The sequence below is a fragment of the Podarcis cretensis genome, assembly GCF_951804945.1.
Source record: "Podarcis cretensis genome assembly, chromosome: 5".
NCBI classification, from domain to species: domain Eukaryota; kingdom Metazoa; phylum Chordata; class Lepidosauria; order Squamata; family Lacertidae; genus Podarcis; species Podarcis cretensis.
Genome location: NC_137174.1, coordinates 10,527,574 through 10,547,823, shown reverse-complemented (window position 1 = coordinate 10,547,823; position 20,250 = coordinate 10,527,574). Strand labels below are relative to the sequence as shown.

The 20,250-nt window shown below is 46.2% G+C and overlaps 2 protein-coding genes across 2 annotated transcripts in view; both read left to right on the top strand.

The window, feature by feature from the left end:
- Nucleotides 1-5,434, top strand: part of ANTXRL (ANTXR like) — a 59,526-nt gene extending 54,092 nt beyond the window's left edge. Inside the window, exon 18 of the mRNA XM_079975234.1 lies at nt 3,693-5,434. Coding sequence (XP_079831360.1) covers nt 3,693-3,920 — 228 coding nt within the window. The 3' untranslated portion in view covers nt 3,921-5,434. The remainder of the gene's footprint in view (nt 1-3,692) is intronic.
- An 8,020-nt stretch (nt 5,435-13,454) lies between these two features.
- NPY4R2 (neuropeptide Y receptor Y4-2) lies at nt 13,455-18,947 on the top strand. Its single transcript, XM_079975393.1, has 2 exons — nt 13,455-13,804; nt 17,480-18,947. The coding sequence occupies exon 2, from the start codon at nt 17,557-17,559 to the stop codon at nt 18,661-18,663; it is 1,107 nt and encodes a 368-aa protein (XP_079831519.1). The 5' UTR covers nt 13,455-13,804; nt 17,480-17,556; the 3' UTR covers nt 18,664-18,947.
- The last annotated feature ends 1,303 nt before the right edge of the window (nt 18,948-20,250 follow it).

The following is a 20,250-nucleotide window of genomic DNA, read 5'->3' as shown; positions in this document are numbered from 1 at the left end:
TTTTCTCCAGAACCAGGCATCTCACAGATATTTAAAATTCAGGTAGGTAGCCGTGTTGGTCTGACGCAGTAGAAATAGATATTAAAAATTAAAAAAATGTCCAATAGCACCTTAGAGACCAACCAGTCATACCTCAGGTTGCGAACGTGATCCATGCGGGAGGCACATTCGCAACCCACAGCCTTCGCAGCCTGAAGTGCCATGTCTGCACACTCGCGTGACATCATTTGGTGTTTCTGCACATGCGCGAGCGCCGAAACCTGGAGGTAACCCGTTCTGGTACTTCTGGGTTCAGCGCAGTCTGCAACCCGAAAAGGCGCAACCCGCAGCGTTCGTAACCCGAGGTATGACTGTAAGTTTGTTCTTGGTATGAGCTTTCATGTGCACGAAAGCTCATACCAAGAACAAACGTAGTTGGTCTCTAAGGTGCTACTGGACAATGTTTTTATTTTTTAAGATATTTAAAAAATACAGATAAAACCACACATAGCTTTTAAAAAGCATGTAATTATTGTTACTGTTAAAAAGCAATTAAACTGTCTATGGAATTAAGGCAATGTACTACTAAAATTGGACGCGGATGGCGCTGTGGTTTAAACCACTGAGCCTCTTGGGCTTGTCGATCGGAAGGTCGGCGGTTCGAATCCTCACGACGGGGTGAGCTCCCGTTGCTCGGTCCCTGCTCCTGCCAACCTAGCAGTTCGAAAGCACGCCCAAAAGTGCAAGTAGATAAATAGGTCCCACTCTGGCGGGAAGGTAAACGGCATTTCCGTGCGCTGCTCTGATTTCACCAGAAGCGGCTTAGTCATGCTGGCCGCATGACCCGGAAAAACTGTCTGTGGGCAAACGTCGGCTCCCTCGGCCTGTAAAGCAAGATGAGCGCCGCAACCCCAGAGTCATTTGTGACTGGACTCAAGGGTCCTTTTACCTTTTCTACAAAAATTATGATTAGTTATGGGATTTGTATAATGAATTTGCATAATAATAAGAAATGTGTATAATACATAGCAATTAATCCTATAGTGAAATGCAGACACTAAACCAAAAATAAAGGAACAGCCCATTATTAGCCCTTCCCTTAAAAGCAATCAATTCCCCAGAGAGTTAAAATAACTATTCATCTGTCAGTGGAAGGACAACAAGGAAGGAGCCAGTCTAGCTTCTCTAGGAAGTGAGATCCAAAACCTGGGAGCAGCCATCACTAAGAAGGCCCTGTTGCGCATTCCTAGCAAGATGTGCCTGTGAAGGTGGCAGGCCTCATTTCTTCGCTGTGATTTTTATTTTGGCTTCAGGCAATGTGTCAAATACAGAGGGCAGTGTCTGTTGAGAAGGGGACTTCCTGTTTTGAAGCTTAGTGCCTCTGCCAGTTATGCTACACAAGTCTCTTTTCAATAGTCCACCTTGGCCAAATTTTCCCTTTGCTAAGCAAAGCCAGCACTCCTCAGGCTGCTTTTACAGAAGAAAGAGGTCGAGAACAGATTATGCTGAACCAGCGCAAGATAAAGCGCCATTGCTGTCTCAAGGGTTTTTCATATGGTGGCTTTAAAATTAACTTATCCCTGCTGGGATTTGCCATTCTTGTAAAAAGAATGACAGTGCTGGCTTACCTTTACATTGTGCAACTAGGAGCACATTTCTATGCATGACTATTCTGAAATAAGTTCTATTGAGCTTACTCTCATATAAGTACAGGCCCAAAAACCCCTTACTGTTCTGGTGAATGCAGGCTGGCATCGAAATTAAAAGAATTATTAATTATTAATTATTTGTTGCTATCTTTCACCCTAGTAGTAATACAAGGCTGACATTCATCTTGATTTCTTGAAGTCTCATCTCCTTTGAGCACCACAGTACAAAACGAGACGAGACTCAAGCTCACCCCTGCGATATTTTGCAAGGAAATGTCACACTAGATCTGTTGATGACTGGCCCCGTTTTGTGTCAGACGTTCCAGTCCAGCTTTATTTTCCGAGACAAACATAGCACTTGGCCTTTAAATTACCCATCTGTCCGACAAATCAAGTGGTGTGGCAGGAACTGGCAATAGTTTGACGTTGCCCATCAGTTTAATTGAAGTGAAAGTAATGCAAAGTGATCATTCTACAGGATTCCCTTTGATTATGGACTATGAATATATTTGATGCAGAGAAAGAGGCAAAAGGCAAAAGCTAGCATCAGGCAGCAGAGCTTCTAAGCTTTGAAATAATAATAATCCAGGCATTAGCAAAGATTCAGAAGCATTTTGTTAATCGCAGAGCAATCTGTAACACGACTGATGTGTCTTTGTCTCTGCCTTTTAAAATGGAATCCCTCTCACACACACCCCTCTCTTACACATGTGCTGTAACCCAGTACAATCCATTCTACTACAGCAGGCATAGGCAAATTCGGCCCTCCAGATGTTTTGGGACTACAGTTCCCATCATCCCTGACCACTAGTCCTGTTAGCTAGGGATCATGGGAGTTGTAGTCCCAAAACATCTGGAGGGCCGAGTTTGCCTAGGCAAAGCAGTTGGAGTATTGTTTCATTGTGGAGTTCAAGAGTTTGAAGTAAAAATGAAATGGGTGTGATTCCACCCCACTCCATCCCATGTAGCATTAACCAAGTTAAATCTCAAAAGTAAAAAGTGCTCCTTTTTTGAGGTCAGGCGGCTGAGACGGAATGGCCGCTTGGTGCACCACAAGCCTGCAGATCCAAAAAAAAACCATCAGGCATACCTGGAGCCCGAATACCACACTAGCCTCTGGGGTTATTTTGACTTGTGGGAGCAGTTTCAACAGCTACCAGCCAAGAGCCAGCATGTTTCTGCCTGAAAGCCACTGCAGCTGCTCAGCCATTCAGAAGTAACGGACTATGTAAAGCTCAGGCTTCATAGTTAGTTAGGGTTTGCCAGGACTCAGCAGATGACTTGTGGATCCTGCCCTGTATGTTGGCATCGGCATATCTGCCATAAAGACCTCGCAGTGCCAACTTAACAGGTCTATGAGACATGAGCCTAATCTTTTGATTAGGCTGTTAGTTGCTGGTGTGGCTCCCCCTGGATTCATATATACCAAGGAAAGGGTCAGTTAGTTAGCACTGTGCGTTGGTAGTGCTGTATTGATGACTAACCAATTAATTGATTACGGTGGTACCTCAAACGCCTTAGTACTCAAACAACTTGGAACCCAAACACTGCAAACCCAGAAGTAAGTGTTCCGGTTTGTGAACATTTTTTGGAAGCCGAACATGCTCCATTTTGAGTGCCACATTTCCAATCTGAGTGCCACACTTCCGTTTTGAGGGTTACGCTGAGGTCTGTCTGTTTTTGCTATTTATTCTGCGTTTTTATTTTTGCGCCTCTTTTGTTTTTGTTTTTGTGACTGCGTGAAACCCAGTTCAGCTACTGATTGATTGATTGATTGTGTGACTGCAGTAAATTGTTTATTGCTTTCATTTTGTGGATCAGTGGTCTTGTTAGATAGTAAAATCCATGTTAAGCTGCTGTTTTAGGGGTTGTTTTTAAAAGTCTGGAACAGATTAATCCATTTTGCATTATTCTCTGTGGAAAAACGCACCTTGGCTTTAGAACGCTTTGGTTTTGGAACAGGCTTCCAGAACGGATTAAGGTTGAAAACCAAAGTACCACTGTATTACTAAAAAATATGTTGGTACTTGGAAAGAATAACCTTCCCTTTGTTTGCTTCTACAGGGACGATGCATAAATTTCACCAGAGTGAAATCAGATGGGACGGTCATCTCGTACAGCGCACCTCAGCAACCAAGAGAACACCACACCCTCAACAACGCTCCAAGAAGCCCATCTTCTCCAGCGCCAATGCAGCCCCCTCCCTGCAGGCAACTTCCTCCTGCTCCTCCCCCTTCGAGATGTCCGCCAGGGCCCCCTCCATCCCGTCCTCCACCTCAGCTTCTGGCTTGAAGCGTGGGGAACCGAGATGGGAGCAGAGCATATCCAGTCTTAGTTTATAATCAAGAGTTTGTTGCTGGTCAGCAAAAAAACAGAACAAAATGCCAGGCGTCCTTTTGTACTGTCGAGTATATTTATGCCACACGTGCCGTATAAACATTCCATGATTGAATCTTGGGAACTGCTGGGTATTTGACAAAAGAAAAATATCCAGGCAGCGAGTGATAATGGATTATGCATTAATGGTTCACACACACATTCCCTCGTTACGTTTTATAAGTCGTTAGCCAGATGGAAATAGCCTGCGCTGATGAATGGGGTTAGGTTTGCGCGCAAATAATTTTGCCATAGTAATGCTAGGAAGGGTCCGATTAAGTGGAAGCTAAATTCTGTAAATTTCCTCCTCCCTCCCCACTGTCTCAGGTTCTTTCAATGCCGCTGGGAAGGTCCTGCTAATTTTAAGCTGACTAAAGTAACAACGTCATATTGCGGCGGTGTCTTAAACATTTGCTCGTTTGGGATTCGGTAATGAGGAAAATTCGGAAAGCTTCCCAAGTTTCCATTTCTTTGCATCTCACAGTTGATGAGGCAGCAACTACCAGGCAGCAACTCTTGCAGGGTACGAGGGGGGGGGTTCATTTTGCACATAAACCGACTTCTGTTGGACTTCTGTTGTATTATGCATTGCATCCTTCGTCGATGGGCGCCAGTCTTCTGATAAATTCAGCTGGGCGTCTCCTTTCCAATATAGTATCGTTACTGTTTTTTATTCACTGATAAAACTGTTCTGCTTCCGTACATAGAAAAAAAGATAGATGTGGAAGAGATGGTACACCTTCTACTTTACTGCTGGACAGTCAAAATAACTTATTAAATAGTACTGCAGGCAAATGTGCGTCAAAGGTGCCACACAATTATCAGTTCAGGTGCGATCGTGCTGCATGTGCTGTTATCAAATGACTCTCCAGCTTTGAGCTGGGCTAGGGGGGAAAACATTGGTACTTTTTCTGCGTTTTTAAGAGCTTCATCCAACTGAATCCTGCAAATCTATGCAAAGTATTAATAGCACCAAGAGGGCCAGGGATTTGGGCCCGTGCAACAAAACTGTAAAACATACAGCAATAACAAAATAAATTAAAAGAGGAGGATTATACAGATGGCCTTTTTTTTTTTTTTTTTTTTGAAAGGCATACGCGTTGCAGTTGTGGTCTGGTGAGGGGTTTTGAGAAAGTAAAAAGACGGTGTTTGGCTGTGTAGCGTCTTGAGAATTTAAATAGGGTATGTATCAGAGCAGGTCATTGAATGCTGTCCACTGGTCCATCTTGTATACAACTTTCTGTAAGTAATGAAGTGCTTCCAATGTTATACTTGTGTAAGATTTGTGCATTGTGCACATCGCGTTAGCAACATCTGCAAGGGTAAGTATGTGGTGATGAAAGCTATGTAGCAAAAAAATTTCATAATCCAAACTTTTATGTAGTTCTCATGGATTTTTTAATAGCAATAAAACTGCTAAATTAGCTACAGATTGTCTTGGTGAATTAAGAAGAAGATAATTCTGACTTTCTACCTGCGTTCCTATTGTTGTTACTGAGTTTGTTTACTGGGGGGGGGGTTGGGATTTGTAAGATCAATAAGGGGAAGAGTTGGCTGTCCTTGCTATGTTCCTTAATTCACATTTGTTTATTTCCTTAATGCTTTTTCCAGGCTTCTTCAGCCGCTGCTTCTCTCTCGCTCGGTGTCTTGAAGAAAACAATGCAGAGTTTGCAATGTGCACACAAATTCTTAACATGCACACAAAACCAGCAATTACAGATGGTGGAGGAAGTGACCTTGGAACCAACTGAGCTTAAAAATAGCCCTGGACTGAGGTCTTGCCAAAACCTCTCTCTCTCTTTCTCATTGCTGAGTCAAACTATCCCTCTCCAAGTCTCTGTTGTTCCTGTAGCCACAAAAATTGATCCCGAACAAACCAAGAATTATTTCCTTTCCTTTCGCACCAACGGTTTGTGGCAGGTTGGACTGTCTACTATCAGTAACCAAGAGGGAGGCCCAGGCACTTGAGAGCTAGAACTCTTCCTTCCTTCCTTCCTTCCTTCCTTCCTTCCTTCCTTCCTTCCTTCTTTCCTTCTTTCTCTCTCACACATACACAAAGAGAGAGAGAGGGGAAAAATTAGACACAGTATTCCAGATATGGTCTGACCAAGGCAGAATAGAGTGGGACTATTGATCTGGACCGGGTGGCGCTGTGGGTAAAAGCCTCAGCGCCTAGGGCTTGCCGATTGAAAGGTCGGCGGTTCGAATCCCCGCGGCGGGGTGCGCTCCCGCTGCTCGGTCCCAGCGCCTGCCAACCTAGCAGTTCGAAAGCACCCCCGGGTGCAAGTAGATAAATAGGGACCGCTTACCAGCGGGAAGGTAAACGGCGTTTCCGTGTGCGGCTCTGGCTCGCCAGAGCAGCAATGTCACGCTGGCCACGTGACCCAGAAGTGTCTCCGGACAGCGCTGGCCCCCGGCCTCTTGAGTGAGATGGGCGCACAACCCCAGAGTCTGTCAAGACTGGCCCGTACGGGCAGGGGTACCTTTACCTTTACCTTTATTGATCTGGACAGGGACGCAGGTGGCGCTGTGGGTTAAACCACAGAGCCTGGGACTTGCTGATCAGAAGGTCTGCGGTTCGAATCGCCACGGCGGGGTGAGCTCCCATTGCTCAGTCCCAGCTCCTGCCAACCTAGCAGTTCGAAAGCACGTCAAAGTGCAAGTAGATAAATAGGTACCGCTCTGGCGGGAAGGTAAACGGCATTTCCGTGTGCTGCTCTGGTTCGCCAGAAGCGGCTTAGTCATGCTGGCCGCATGACCCGGAAGCTGTACACCGGCTCCCTCGGCCAATAAAGCGAGATGACCGCTGCAACCCCAGAGTCGGCCATGACTGGACCTAATGGTCAGGGGTCCCCTTTACCCTTTACCGATTAATCGGGACACTAAACTTCTGTTGATAGTCTTTTTTGCTACTGCATCACACCATTGACTCACATTAAGCTTGTGGTCCACCAAGACCCCTAGATCCTTTTCACATGTACTGCTAGTGAGCCAGGTGACCCCCATCTTGTATTTGTGCAGCCGGTTATTCCTGCAAAAGTGCACAACCTGACACTTGTCCCTACTGAAATTCCTTTGGTTAGTTTGGGCCCAGTAATCCAATCTGTGGAAGGTCATATTGAATCCCGGTTCAGCTACCCCTCCCAGTTTGGTATCAACTGCAAATTGGATGAGCATCCCCTCAATTCCTTTGTCCAAGTTGTTTATAAAGACGCTGAACAATCCAATACTTGGTTTAGTTTTTTAGTTTGTGTTACACACTTATCAGTCTGGCGTGCAGCTTAGAACCACCCCTAAAAAAGCACAGGCCTCAAAACACAGTACAGTGGTGCCCCGCAAGACGAATGCCTCGCAAGAGGAAAAACTCGCTAGATGAAAGAGTTTTCCATTTTTTGAGTCGTTCCGCAAGATGAATTTCCCTATGGGCTTGCTTCGCAAGACGAAACGTCTTGTGAGTTCTTGCCAGTTTGTTTCCTTTTTCTTAAAGCTGTTAATAGCCGCTAAGCCGCTAAGCCGTTAATAGCCGCTAAGCTGCTAATAGCCGTGCATCGCAAGACGAAAAAACTGCAAGACGAAGAGACTCGCAGAATGGATTAATTTCGTCTTGCGAGGCACCACTGTACAGTGGACGCTCGGGTTGCGGACATAATCCGTGCGGGATGCACGTTCGCAACCCGTGTCTGTGCACGCGCAGGTTGCAATTTGGGGCTTCTGCGCATGCGCAAAGCACGATTTAGTGCTTCTGTACATGTGCGATCGTTGAAACCCGGAAGCAACCCGTTCTCTGGTACTTCCGGGTTTCGGCAGTCTGCAACCCAAAAAAAATGCAACCTGAAATGGCTGTAACCCGAGGTATGATTGTACAGTGGTACCTCGGGATGTGAACGGGATCCATTCCGGAGCCCTGTTCGCATCCTGAACAGAAAGTAAACCGTGACGGCACGTGCATGGGTTGCGTTTTGCGTTTCCGCGCATGCGTGTGATGTCATATTGAGTGCGCATGCGCGAGCGGCAAAACCCAGAAGTAACGTGCTCCATTACTTCCGGGTTGCCGCACTCAACCTGAAGCGCATTCAAGCCAAGGTATGACTGTATAGTACAGTGGTACCTCGGGTTAAGTACTTAATTCGTTCCAGAGGTCCATACTTAACCTGAAACTGTTCTTATCCTGAAGCAAAGTTCTTAACCTGAAGCACTATTTCTAGGTTAGCAGAGTGTGTAACCTGAAGCGTATGTAACCTGAAGTGTATGTAACCCAAGGTACCACTGTAATTCCATTTTTTCTCAAGGAACACTTTTGCCTTTTGGCCACTAGGTGGCAACCACACCAGCGTATCTTACAGAAAGGACCACAAAGCCAACATGATACGAGATGCTATAATTAAAAGAGGAATGCACATTTGAGCTTCTAATAAATCGAGATGAAGCCAAATGAATGGGAAAAGGAGCTTGCGGAAGTGACTCCTGCAGTTGATGACTCCATGTTGGGGTTGACAGGTGAAGAACTTCTGAGACGGATAAGAAATCTCATTAGCGATGGCCAGCAAAGTGCAGCTCCACAGTACCTCACACTTCGTTAACGCTGAACTAAATGCTATTCCCGGTCTGAGCAAAATAAGGCAAAAGCCAACTGCGTCAGATGTGCAGTGCTTCGAACTGGACTTCCTGGTCTAGGCCTGTGCACGAATAAAGGCACATGCAGAAATGTTACAAGAGGGCCCGACTGCTTCACTGTCATGGCTGCTACTGAAGACGGAGATGAGCCGACGAAGAAGTAGGCCTTATGACCACAAAATATTAAGTTTTACCAGGGCCAGATTTAGGTTTGATGAGAGCCTAAGCTATTGAAGGGAATGGGGCCCTTTATATGTCCAGCTGTCCTTCGTCAGCAACAAATTGTTGCTGGTTTTTTTGTGTTCAATATATGCTATACAGTGGTACCTCGGGTTACAGACGCTTCAGGTTACAGACTCCGCTAACCCAGAAATAGTGCTTCAGGTTAAGAACTTTGCTTCAGGATAAGAACAGAAATCGGGCTCTGGCGGCGTGGCGGCAGCAGGAGGCCCCATTAGCTAAAGTGCTGCTTCAGGTTAAGAACAGTTTCAGGTTAAGTATGGTCCTCCGGAACGAATTAAGTACTTAAACTGAGGTACCACTGTATATGGTAATATATGGACCTAGGGTGAGACGCGGGTGGTGCTGTGGTCTAAACCACAGAGCCTACGACTTGCCGATCAGAAGGTCGGCGGTTCGAATCCCCGCAACGGGGTGAGCTCTCGTTGCTCTGCCCCAGCTCCTGCCAACCTAGCAGTTCGAAAGCACGTCAAAGTGCAAGGAGATAAATAGGTACCGCTCTGGCGGGAAGGTAAACGGCGTTTCCGTGCGCTGCTCTGGTTTTGCCAGAAGAGGATTAGTCATGCTGGCCACATGACCCAGAAGAACTGTCTGCGGACAAACGTCAGCTCCCTCGGCCAGTAAAGCAAGATGAGCGCTGCAACCCCAGAGTCATTTGCGAATGGACTTAACTGTCAGGGGTCCTTTACCTGTACCCTTTAATTTATGCATCCAATAGGTATCTAAAGCCATTTGCACATGTTGCCATACAACCAGTCCATGCAGAATGTAGGCACCCTATATATAGAAATGAGCAAACCAGTGATATTTTAGGGAGCAGGCTAGCAGGCGGGGCTCATTACTTACATCATAGGAGCCTACACAACGCAAAACACTTGCTGTATGAAGGTTTTATTTTATTTGTTTTGTGTCTTATATTTTGGAAATGTACATCCAGTTTTCTTACTTTAAATTTTTTGGGGGGCCCCAAGAGAGGGGGGCCCTAAGCTATAGCTTGTTTAGCTTATACTTAAATCCGGCACTGAGCCTTACCCCTAACTCCAGTCCCAGCTGGTGTTTCTGTGTGGTCCAGGAGACTTTAATTCATCATCCTTTGTCTTACGCTAGAGTGGAAAAGAACTGATTGGGCAAAAGTTTGGGGAGAACAATAATTTGACAAGAGGTAGGGACGCAGGTGGCGCTGTGGGTTAAAGCCTCAGCGCCTAGGACTTGCCGATCGAAAGGTCTGCGGTTCGAATCCCTGCGGCGGGGTGCGCTCCCGCTGCTCGGTCCCAGCGCCTGCCAACCTAGCAGTTCGAAAGCACCTCCGGGTGCAAGTAGATAAATAGGGACCGCTTACCAGCGGGAAGGTAAACGGCGTTTCCGTGTGCGGCTCTGGCTCGCCAGAGCAGCGATGTCACGCTGGCCACGTGACCCGGAAGTGTCTCCGGACAGCGCTGGCCCCTGGCCTCTTAAGTGAGATGGGCGCACAACCCCAGAGTCTGTCAAGACTGGCCCGTACGGGCAGGGGTACCTTTACCTTTACCTTTAAAAGGCGAAAGATTTATACGATCTGAGGTGAAACCAGAATATCCGAGACCAGGGAGAAGAGTTGGTGGAAGAAGATTGGAAGAAATTTAAATTTAAAGACTACTTGCAGAAATATTGTAAAATTAATGAATGTTAGAATGATGTTGGAATGAAATTAAGTGGCTTTTAGCAGTAATGCTATTAAGGAGTATGTGAAAACAGATTGTAAACAGGTGAGAAAGTAAAGTTATAATATATTAAGTTGAAGGATTAAGATAAAAACAAAGAGGGAAAGGATTTGTTGAATTAACCAATTGAATTGGATTACAAAAAAGGGAGGTGTGAGGAGGTCAGGGAAATAAGGGAATGAAGGATAAACATGGAAAGATGGATCTGTTTTTAATTGTTTTTGTTTTTCTCTGTGTTTTTGTATTTTTTTCTTTTTGTATTTTTTTGTTTATTCTTTTTATGTCTGTAACCTTTTTTTGAAACTTCAATAAATATCTTTTTTAAAAAAACAAACAAAAACAAACAAAAAATAATTTGACAAGAGGCAGGGATTTCGACCCATGAGGGGAGTCCATACTAGGGAGCCAGCATCAATTACACTTCCCTGTCAGAGTATGTTGTGGACAAGTGCGATCCTGTCCAGCCTCCAAACTTTTCTCCAGTGAAAATAGGGACAGTGTCGGGCTCCATTTACAGTAAAGGAATAAACACCCCAGGCGTTTCCTAAGAAATGTTTGGCTGTTGCCATTAAAGAACTTAAAGCGGATTGGTGACCTTTTCCTTTCAGAATTATTGGAAGGGCTTCACCGTTTCCATCATTTGGTGCAGGTGTTCTGTTTTCAGTATAAGCAGGACTAAGTTTTTACACACACGCACAGCACTTTTAATTGTTCTCTGAAATGTGGAAGGGGGGACGCAGGTGGTGCTGTGGGTTAAACCACAGAGCCTAGGGCTTGCCGATCAGAAGGTCGGTGGTTCGAATCCCCGCGATGGGGTGAGCTCCCGTTGTTTGGTCCCAGCTCCTGCCAACCTAGCAGTTTGAAAGCACACCAGTGCAAGTAGATAAATAGGTACCACTCCGGCGGGAAGATAAACGGCGTTTCCGTGCGCTGCTCTGGTTTGCCAGAAGTGGCTTAGTCATGCTGGCCACATGACCCGGAAGCTGTACGCCGGCTCCCTCGGCCAGTAAAGCAAGATGAGCGCCGCAACCCCAGAGTCAGCCACGATTGGACCTAATGGTCAGGGGTCCCTTTACCTTTACCTTTATGTGGAAGGGAGGTAAAAGGAAAATTGGGACATTCCAGGGTCAAATAAAAAACCGGGACGGCTTCTGTAATTCTGGGACTGTCCCAGGAAAAGCAGGACACATGGAAGTTAGGAGCCTTTGATTATCCTCCTGGATAGTTGTCCAAAGAACAGCAACATGACTTCTATCAAGTGCTTCATGTTCCTCCTGTGTAGCTCTCCTTTGCTTGCATTTTGGACTCACAGCTGTCCATGGAGGCGCAGGTCAATTCTGTGTCCAGGGCAGCTGTTTACCAGCTCCATCTGGTACGCAGGCTGAGACCCTATCTGCCTGCAGACTGTCTCGCCAGAGTGGTGCATGCTCTGGTTATCTCCCGCTTGGACTACTGCAATGCACTCTACGTGGGGCTACCTTTGAAGGTGACCCGGAAACTACAACTAATCCAGAACGCGGCAGCTAGACTGGTGACTGGGACCGGCTGCCGAGATCACATAACACTGGTCCTGAAAGATCTGCGTTGGCTCCCAGTACATTTCCGAGCACAATTCAAAGTGTTGGTGCTGACCTTTAAAGCCCTAAATGGCCTCGGCCCAGTATACCTGAAGGAGCGTCTCCACCCCCATTGTTCAGCCCGGACACAGAGGTCCAGCGCCAAGGGCCTTCTGGCGGTTCCCTCACTGAGAGAAGTGAGCTTACAGAGAACAAGGCAGAGGGCCTTCTCGGTTGTGGCGCCCGCCCTATGGAATGCCCTCCTGTCAGATATCAAGGAAATAAACAACTACCAGACTTTTAGAAGACATCTGAAGGCAGCCCTGTTTAGGGAAGTTTTTAATGGTTGATGTTTTATTCTGTTTTTAGTGTTCTGTTGGAAGCCACCCAGAGCAACTGGGGAAACCCAGCCACGTGGCAGGGTATAAATAATAAAGTATTATTACTATTACTATTATTATTATTATTATTATTATTATTATTATTATTATTACTACTACTACTACTACTACTACTACTATTATTACAGTGGTACCTCGGGTTAAGAACTTAATTTGTTCTGGAGCTCCGTTCTTAACTTGAAACTGTTCTTAACCTGAGGTACCACTTCAGCTAATGGGGACTCCTGCTGCCGCCGCGCCACCAGAACACAATTTCTCATCCTGAAGCAAAGTTCTTAACCCGAGGTACTATTTCTGGGTTAGCAGAGTCTGTAACCTGGAGCGCCTGTAACCCGAGGTACAGTAGTGCCCCGCAAGACGAACGCCTCGCAAGACGGAAAACCCGCTAGACGAAAGGGTTTTCTGTTTTGGAGGCGCTTCGCAAAACGAATTTCCCTATGGGCTTGCTTCGCAAGACGAAAATGTCTTGCGAGTTCCTGTGGGTTTTATTTTCCTAAGCCCTAAATCGCTTATCAGCTGATCCGCTGATAAGCCGCTTATCAGCTGATCTGCTAAAAGCGGCTAAACCGCTAATAGCGCTAATCCGCTAAGCTGTCAATGGGCTTGCTTCGCAAGACGAAAAAAACCGCTATACGAAGAGCCTCACGGAACGGATTAATTTCGTCTTGTGAGGCACCACTGTACCACTGTCTTGCTGTCCCATTTGTCCCAGCTGGACTGATTCCCTTGGGTGCTCCAAGCCTTGGTCTGACTCTGAGTCATTGTGAAGCAAAACCCCACCCCTGGCTGACGTGCCAAGCCTTGATGCTGGGAGTGACCTTCTGCAGAGCCATCTGGTAAACAGATCAAAGATGCCCCATGGGTGACCAAAAAAACCACCACCCCGGATTGCAATGCCCAGGCTGCATATAAAGATGAATGCAGCCAATCTGAGTTGTTTATACTCATTTGGCTGCCATGCTCATTCACTCGCTGCTTCACATCATTTGCATGTTCCTTCTCTCTCCTGCAGCAAAGAGTTTGCTTCTTCTTTTCTAAGGAGACAACAAGAGGGAGCCAGAGATTTGCATTCCCATCAAAACTCCAGGACTAACGTCCCTTTGGAGGTAGAGAGATTGAGAAGAGGAACTGGCACCCATTTTTTCATACTGAAAGAGAAAAGAGAAAAGAGAGTTTTAATGCCCAGAAAGGTGATCGGATGTTGGTTTTGCTGGCCTGTTGCTCATTTGATTCTGCCGGTGGAGATCCCTGGTGTATGCTTGCAGCAGATATGCTCCTGGGGGGTATCAAAGGTAAGTCTTTTTGCACATACCATATTTTTTGCTCTATAAGACTCACTTTTTCCCTCCTAAAAAGTAAGGGGAAATGTGTGTGCTTCTTATGGAGCGAATGCAGGCTGCGCAGCTATCCCAGAAGCCAGAACAGCAAGAGGGATTGCTGCTTTCACTGCGCAGCGATCCCTCTTGATGTTCTGGCTTCTGAGATTCAGAATATTTTTTTCTTGTTTCCCTTCTCCAAAAACTAGGTGTCTCTTGTGGTCTGGTGTGTCCTATAGAGCGAAAAATACGGTACTTTCCCCACTCAGTATCCACAAGAGCATGGAAAAAAGCACTTAGAAGTGGGTGGCGAAGGTAAGCCAGAAAATCAACTTGCTGCCCATGCCCCTAGAACATTCTAGAACTAGTGGTATGTTATCCACTAACTATTGATTTTTTAAAAAGTATTTTTAACCCACTCTTTGGTCAAAAAAGGCTCCCGGAGTGGCTTACAACGATCGTTAATAAGCCAGACAGGAGCAACGGACGGGTTTCTTGGAAATTCCCTGTGTGGCCACTCTCTCCACACCAGAGTTAGCACCCTAAAAGAACAATGAAACCCCTGCTAAGATTGCGATTTTTTCAAAGAAACAAACAAACAAACAAATAGTTTGTATTTTCCAAGGGGGCAGCAGGATCAGGCTCGCAGGAGTTGCCCTCAGAGCGCATTGTGTATGTGAAGACAGACGGGGGAGAAATGTGGTTTATAGGTGAAGGAAAAGAGAGCATTTCTGTGTTCCGTATATGATTGAGGGTGGTGGCATCCTGATCCTTTATGTGGCCCTGGGAAAGGAATATAATGTACGCCGCGGATGGCACAAAGAACCCACAAGTAGAAATATTATGGTAGGATATGCCTTGCTGCTTTCCCCCAAGGCATTTTAAGACATGGAAGCAATGAAACCATGCCACAATTTTAACAGATTTTAACAAAATCAGATATTTCTATCCCCGTGCCTTCAGAACCTTCTGGCAATTGATCATTCTGAAACATAGACTGGCAATACTGAAACATCTTTCCCTCCTGCACCCAACATAGATATTTAAGGCTTATTATGTTATTGTTGTTGTTGTTTTGTTGTTGAATGGCAGGTAGTGAGAGTATTTCTGTGTTTGCTGAAAGATAATGTGTAAGATTTAGATAGATAGATAGATAGATAGATTCTTTATTGTCATTACACAAGTGCAACATTGCACAGTGCAACGAAATTGGATGTCATCCCTTAAAAAAACAACAAAAGCAAAACAGCAACAACAACCATTTAGGTAAGTCTAGGGGAAGCAAGCCTTAAGAAGAACGTTCAAACACCGCAACCCATCAGTGTCTTATGCGTATGATTTGATTTCTTTACGTTACAAGATCAGTTCAACGGCATACACAGAGAAATTTGGATTTGAAGAAATGTGTGCAGTTTTCCTTGGGGGTTTCTAAAAGGAATTTTAGAAAGGAACTCCAAATAGATGAAATCATCTGAAAGTGCATTTTCAGCCTTCATTTTACATAATTTTTTACATAATTGAACATGCACTTATTTAAATAAAAAGTGCCATAAAATATGCATTAATAGTAAATTCTTGCAGTTTAAAGAAACTCGGCTTTTAAAACATGACTTTGAAAGTCCAGAACTCCAAAAGGAACTTTTCTACAAAATCCCACTCAGCATAAATCTCTGGAGCAGGCTGACCTTGTCTTCTGCCTCCGGTTGATAGAGAGTGGAATCGTAAACGATCCCAATCCCATTCAAAGCTACATTTAGCTGTGCATGAGCTGTCCGTGTTGTCATACTTGTTCAAGTGCCATCCACCTTGAGATTATGCCGGGGCAGAAATCTTTAGGATTTGCATTCGGGTCAGAACCACTTCGTTATGTTTAAACCAGGGGTAAAGGTAAAGGTAAAGGTACCCCTGCCCATACGGGCCAGTCTTGACAGACTCTGGGGTTGTGTGCCCATCTCACTTAAGAGGCCAGGGGCCAGCGCTGTCCGGAGACACTTCCGGGTCACGTGGCCAGCGTGACAAAGCTGCATCTGGCGAGCCAGAGCCGCACACGGAAACGCCGTTTACCTTCCCGCTGGTAAGCGGTCCCTATTTATCTACTTGCACCCGGAGGTGCTTTCGAACTGCTAGGTTGGCAGGCGCTGGGACCGAGCAGCGGGAGCGCACCCCGCCGCAGGGATTCGAACCGCCGACCTTTCGATCGGCAAGTCCTAGGCGCTGAGGCTTTAACCCACAGCGCCACCTGCGTCCCTTAAACCAGGGGTAGGCAACCTAAAAGGGACGCGGGTGGCGCTGTGGGTTATACCACAGAGCCTAGGGCTTGCCAATCAGAAGGTCAGGAGTTCGAATCCCCACGACGGGGTGAGCTCCTGTTGCTCTGTCCCTGCTCCTGCCAACCTAGCAGTTCGAAAGCACAAAGTGCAAGTAGATAAATAGGTACCACTCCGGCGGGAAGGTAAACGGCGTTTCCGTGCGCTGCTCTGGTTCACCAGAAGTGGCTTAGTCATGCTGGCCACGACCCAGAAGATGTACGCCGGCTCCCTCGGTCAATAAAGCGAGATGAGCGCCGCAACCCCAGAGTCGGCCACGAATGGACCTGATGGTCAGGGGTCCCTTTACCTTTACCTTTACCTTTAGGCAACCTAAGGCCTGGGGGCCAGATGTGGCCCAATCTCCTTCTCAATCTGGCCCGCGGACGGTCCAGGAATCAGCGTGTTTTTACATGAGTAGAATGTGTCCTTTTATTTAAAATGCATCTCTGGGTTATTTGTGGGGCATAGGAATTCGTTCATTTATTTTTTTCCAAAATATAGCCCAGCCCACCACATGGTCTGAGGGACGGTGGACTGGCCCACGGCTGAAAAAGGTTGCTCAGCCCTGGTTTAAACCCTTTCTTGTACCACTTTTAACAGTCATGACTGTGACATTAACATAAGAGAGAGTGCTGGAGGTGAAATATTTAAACAGGTTGCCCAGTCAGGACCCAGGGGGTGGAGTCAGTGGGACTATAACACCAGCTCTGGGAGGAGTTCGTTGGGAGTTGTTGGTGGGTAGTTGGTTGGTTTTAGTGAGTTGGCTGGTTGGGAAAGGCAGTTGGAGAAGCAGTTGGTAATAGAGAGACAGTTAGGGCAGTTGGTTCTTGAGTGTGAGGAGGTAGAAGAGATAGAGAGAGGAAAATAAGACCAAGAAAGTAAAGAGCAACAACGTTTGGAATGCCGTAAAAGTTTGGTTGTGTCTGAAATAAAATACACTCTTCTTTATTAATTGAGAACCTGACTGAGACTGAAGTGATTTTACCAGGGAGGACCTGGTTGGTGGCAGCGGATTAGTGGTGTACGGGTCAATAGTCCGTGAGACAACCAGGGGCTCCGTACAAATGTCACAATGACTTCCCCCAAAGAATCTTGGGAAGTGTAGTTTGTTATGGGTACTGACCTCACAAAGTTGCCATTTCAGCATCTTTAACAAGCTGCCGTTGCCAGGATCCCCCACAACTGTTAAAAGGAGGGTATAAGAGAGCTTTGAATGCACTGCGGTTGTGCACAGAGTCCGCTGAGAAAGTTGTGACTGCTGCGAGACGTTTTTACATCCCCTAGTCTGCTCCAGTGTTGAGACTGTGTCAGTAAGAAATAAAACCGTCTCTCCCTTTTGCAGATCACCCCGACAGATTGTAGTAAGATCACAGGAAGTGCCTAACCCTCCGACCAACGACACACCTCTTTGACTCCATAATGAACAGGACTGTGGCTTCTAACACATCGTCTCCACCCCAGACCAACTGGAGTTTCCCCTTCCACACCATCCAGCCATGTAGAAACAGCACAGATATTACTCTGTTTCTAGTCGCCTCTTACAGCTTGGAGACCCTGGTAGGCATTTTAGGAAACTTGTGCTTCATCGGCATCCTGGCCAGACATAAAGAGAAAGCCGCCGTCACCAACATATTTATCGCCAATCTGATAGCCTCAAGCTTGACGATGTGCATATTCTGCTTGCCGTTCACTGTCACCACGGTCTTGTTGAAGCACTGGATATTTGGCGAAGCCATGTGCAGGGTGACCTCATTCATCCAGTGCACGTCTTTGACCGTCTCCATCCTGTCGCTTGTGCTCATTGCTTTAGAAAGGCACCAGCTCATCGTAAAACCCACCGGCTGGAGGCCCAGCCTCTCCCAAGCCTACCTGGGCATTGCCATCGCTTGGATCTTTGCTTCTTTCTTGTCCTTGCCTTTCATCGCTTACAGCACCTTAGACAATATCTTCCCAAAGCAGCTCCACAGAACGGATTCTTTGGCGAGCAAGGCCGTTTGCATCAACTCCTGGCCATCGAATGTTTACAGGCTCACCTACGCCACTGTTCTGCTGCTCATGCAGTACTGCATCCCTCTTCTCCTCATCGCGGTGTGCTACCTGAACATCTACCTGCGCCTCCGGAAGAGGGAGGACCTGTTTCGGAAGAAGCATGAGTGCAGTTGCCGGGCGAGCCACCTGAAGCAGATCAATATTCTGCTGGCGTTAATGGTTGCCGCCTTCGCAATCTGCTGGCTGCCGCTTCATGTTTTCAACACCATCGATGACTGGGACTATAAAATCATCCCCCACTGTATCCATGACCTGATCTTCTCCCTGTGCCATCTGGTCGCCATGGCATCAGCCTGCATCAACCCCGTCATCTACGGCTTTCTCAACAAGAACTTCAAAAAAGAAGTGAAGGCCCTGATTCTGGGTTGCCATCACCGCTCCTCATCGCAGGAATATGAGATGATACCTGTATCGACCAGGCAGATGGAACTCTCAAAGGATTCGCTGAGGATAAGCTGTCAGCAGAATCCTATCTAACTCCTAGGCTGAACCTTCAGAGTCCTGAGGCTTGGAGCTCACCTATGTCTGCTAGCTCCTCCATCATCACCACCACCACCACCAAGTTGCAGTGTCTGTCATTCTCCAATTTGCAGAGGACAACTGCCTGAAGGAGACTTGTAGGATAAGGCATCGGACTTCCCATACCCCAACCCATATAAATAAGAGACCGATCAGACTGGGTTTGTGGTAAAAACAGGCCACAACTTTATTGAATACAGATGAAAGAGGTTTGGCTTGGGGCAATTTAAAAACTTCCGGCCTGCCTGGCTGGAAGTGACACATGGTCAATCCAGGCGGGGGTTCCTAAGGCTTACATCCAATAGGGTGATCCCTGCAGGGACCGCCGTCTGGGGAGAATGCTTTTGGCCCTGGCCCCGGACCCACAGACATGGCCACTCCCCCCAGATCCCTTTAATGGGATACCCCAGCGTTTGGAGGGGCAGGTAGGACTACAAACCCCCCTCTGCCCAAAACAAGGGATTGCCCCCAATGCCCAACCAGTTGTGAGGAATTGCTATGAAGCATGTCAAAGTGCAAGTAAATAAATAGATACCACTCCAGCGGGAAGGTCAACGGCGTTTCTGTTTCGAATTCCACCGTCGGGGCCCCAGTGAATCATCTTCCAGCCAGCAATGCCGCCACACTCAAGTTCTGGAAGCTCCCCCCACATTTTAGCACCAAGGATCTGGCAAGTAATTGAGTTTGTGCCATGCAACACAGAGGACATGAATTATCCTGTTCCTCCGTTTTTAAAAAAATTGTCGTTTCGCTTTATTTATTTAATAGCACACACTGGACCCTAGTGTGGCAGGTTCCACTGCTATCTTGACATCCTAAAAGAAGTGACTTTTATATATATATAATTTTTATTCATTTTTAAACATATTAATTGTCATACATACCACAAAATTTCACATCTTATACAATCTTTTTGGACTTCCATCAACACCTCTGATGATCCCCCATTTTTATCATTTCTTTTGCATTTCTTAAATTCATATTACCTTTGATTATCTTTACTAATGTCTCCCTTTTTATCCAATTATGCAATAATTGAAATTATTCACCTCACAAAACTTCTTGCAAACCTACAAATGTAATCTGGTCATCACAATTACTTTTCAAATAGTCCGTAAATTTACACCAATCTTCTGTGTATCTCTGGTCCCGCCGGTTTCGAATTCTTCCTTTTAGTTTGACTAATTCTAAAAGGAGTGACTCTTGATAGCCTGGAATGAGAACATTCGGTGACTCTGAATTTCAGGAGCGGGAAATCTATTCCTGCATTCTCATCCTTCACCTAAATGGCACTGGAGGGCTGCCCGATCCAAACTTTCGCGTTTTTAAACTTAATTTTAAAATACAATTTTGCGAGGGGGTGCAGTTATTGGAAATAGAACCATCCATCATCCATATCCATTGGCTGTGTTGTCCGAAGCCGATGGGACTTGGAGCCAAATATTCCCCATCCCTGTTATGAGCAGGGAATTCCACTTCTTCCAACTGTCCGCCATTTCCCCTTTTTCTTTTGCAACTGGCATTCAGCATTCCAGGGGGACGGAC

Excerpts from the sequence above, each read along its gene's own strand:
- NPY4R2 (XM_079975393.1), top strand. The coding sequence starts at position 17,557 with ATGAACAGGACTGTGGCTTCTAACACATCGTCTCCACCCCAGACCAAC.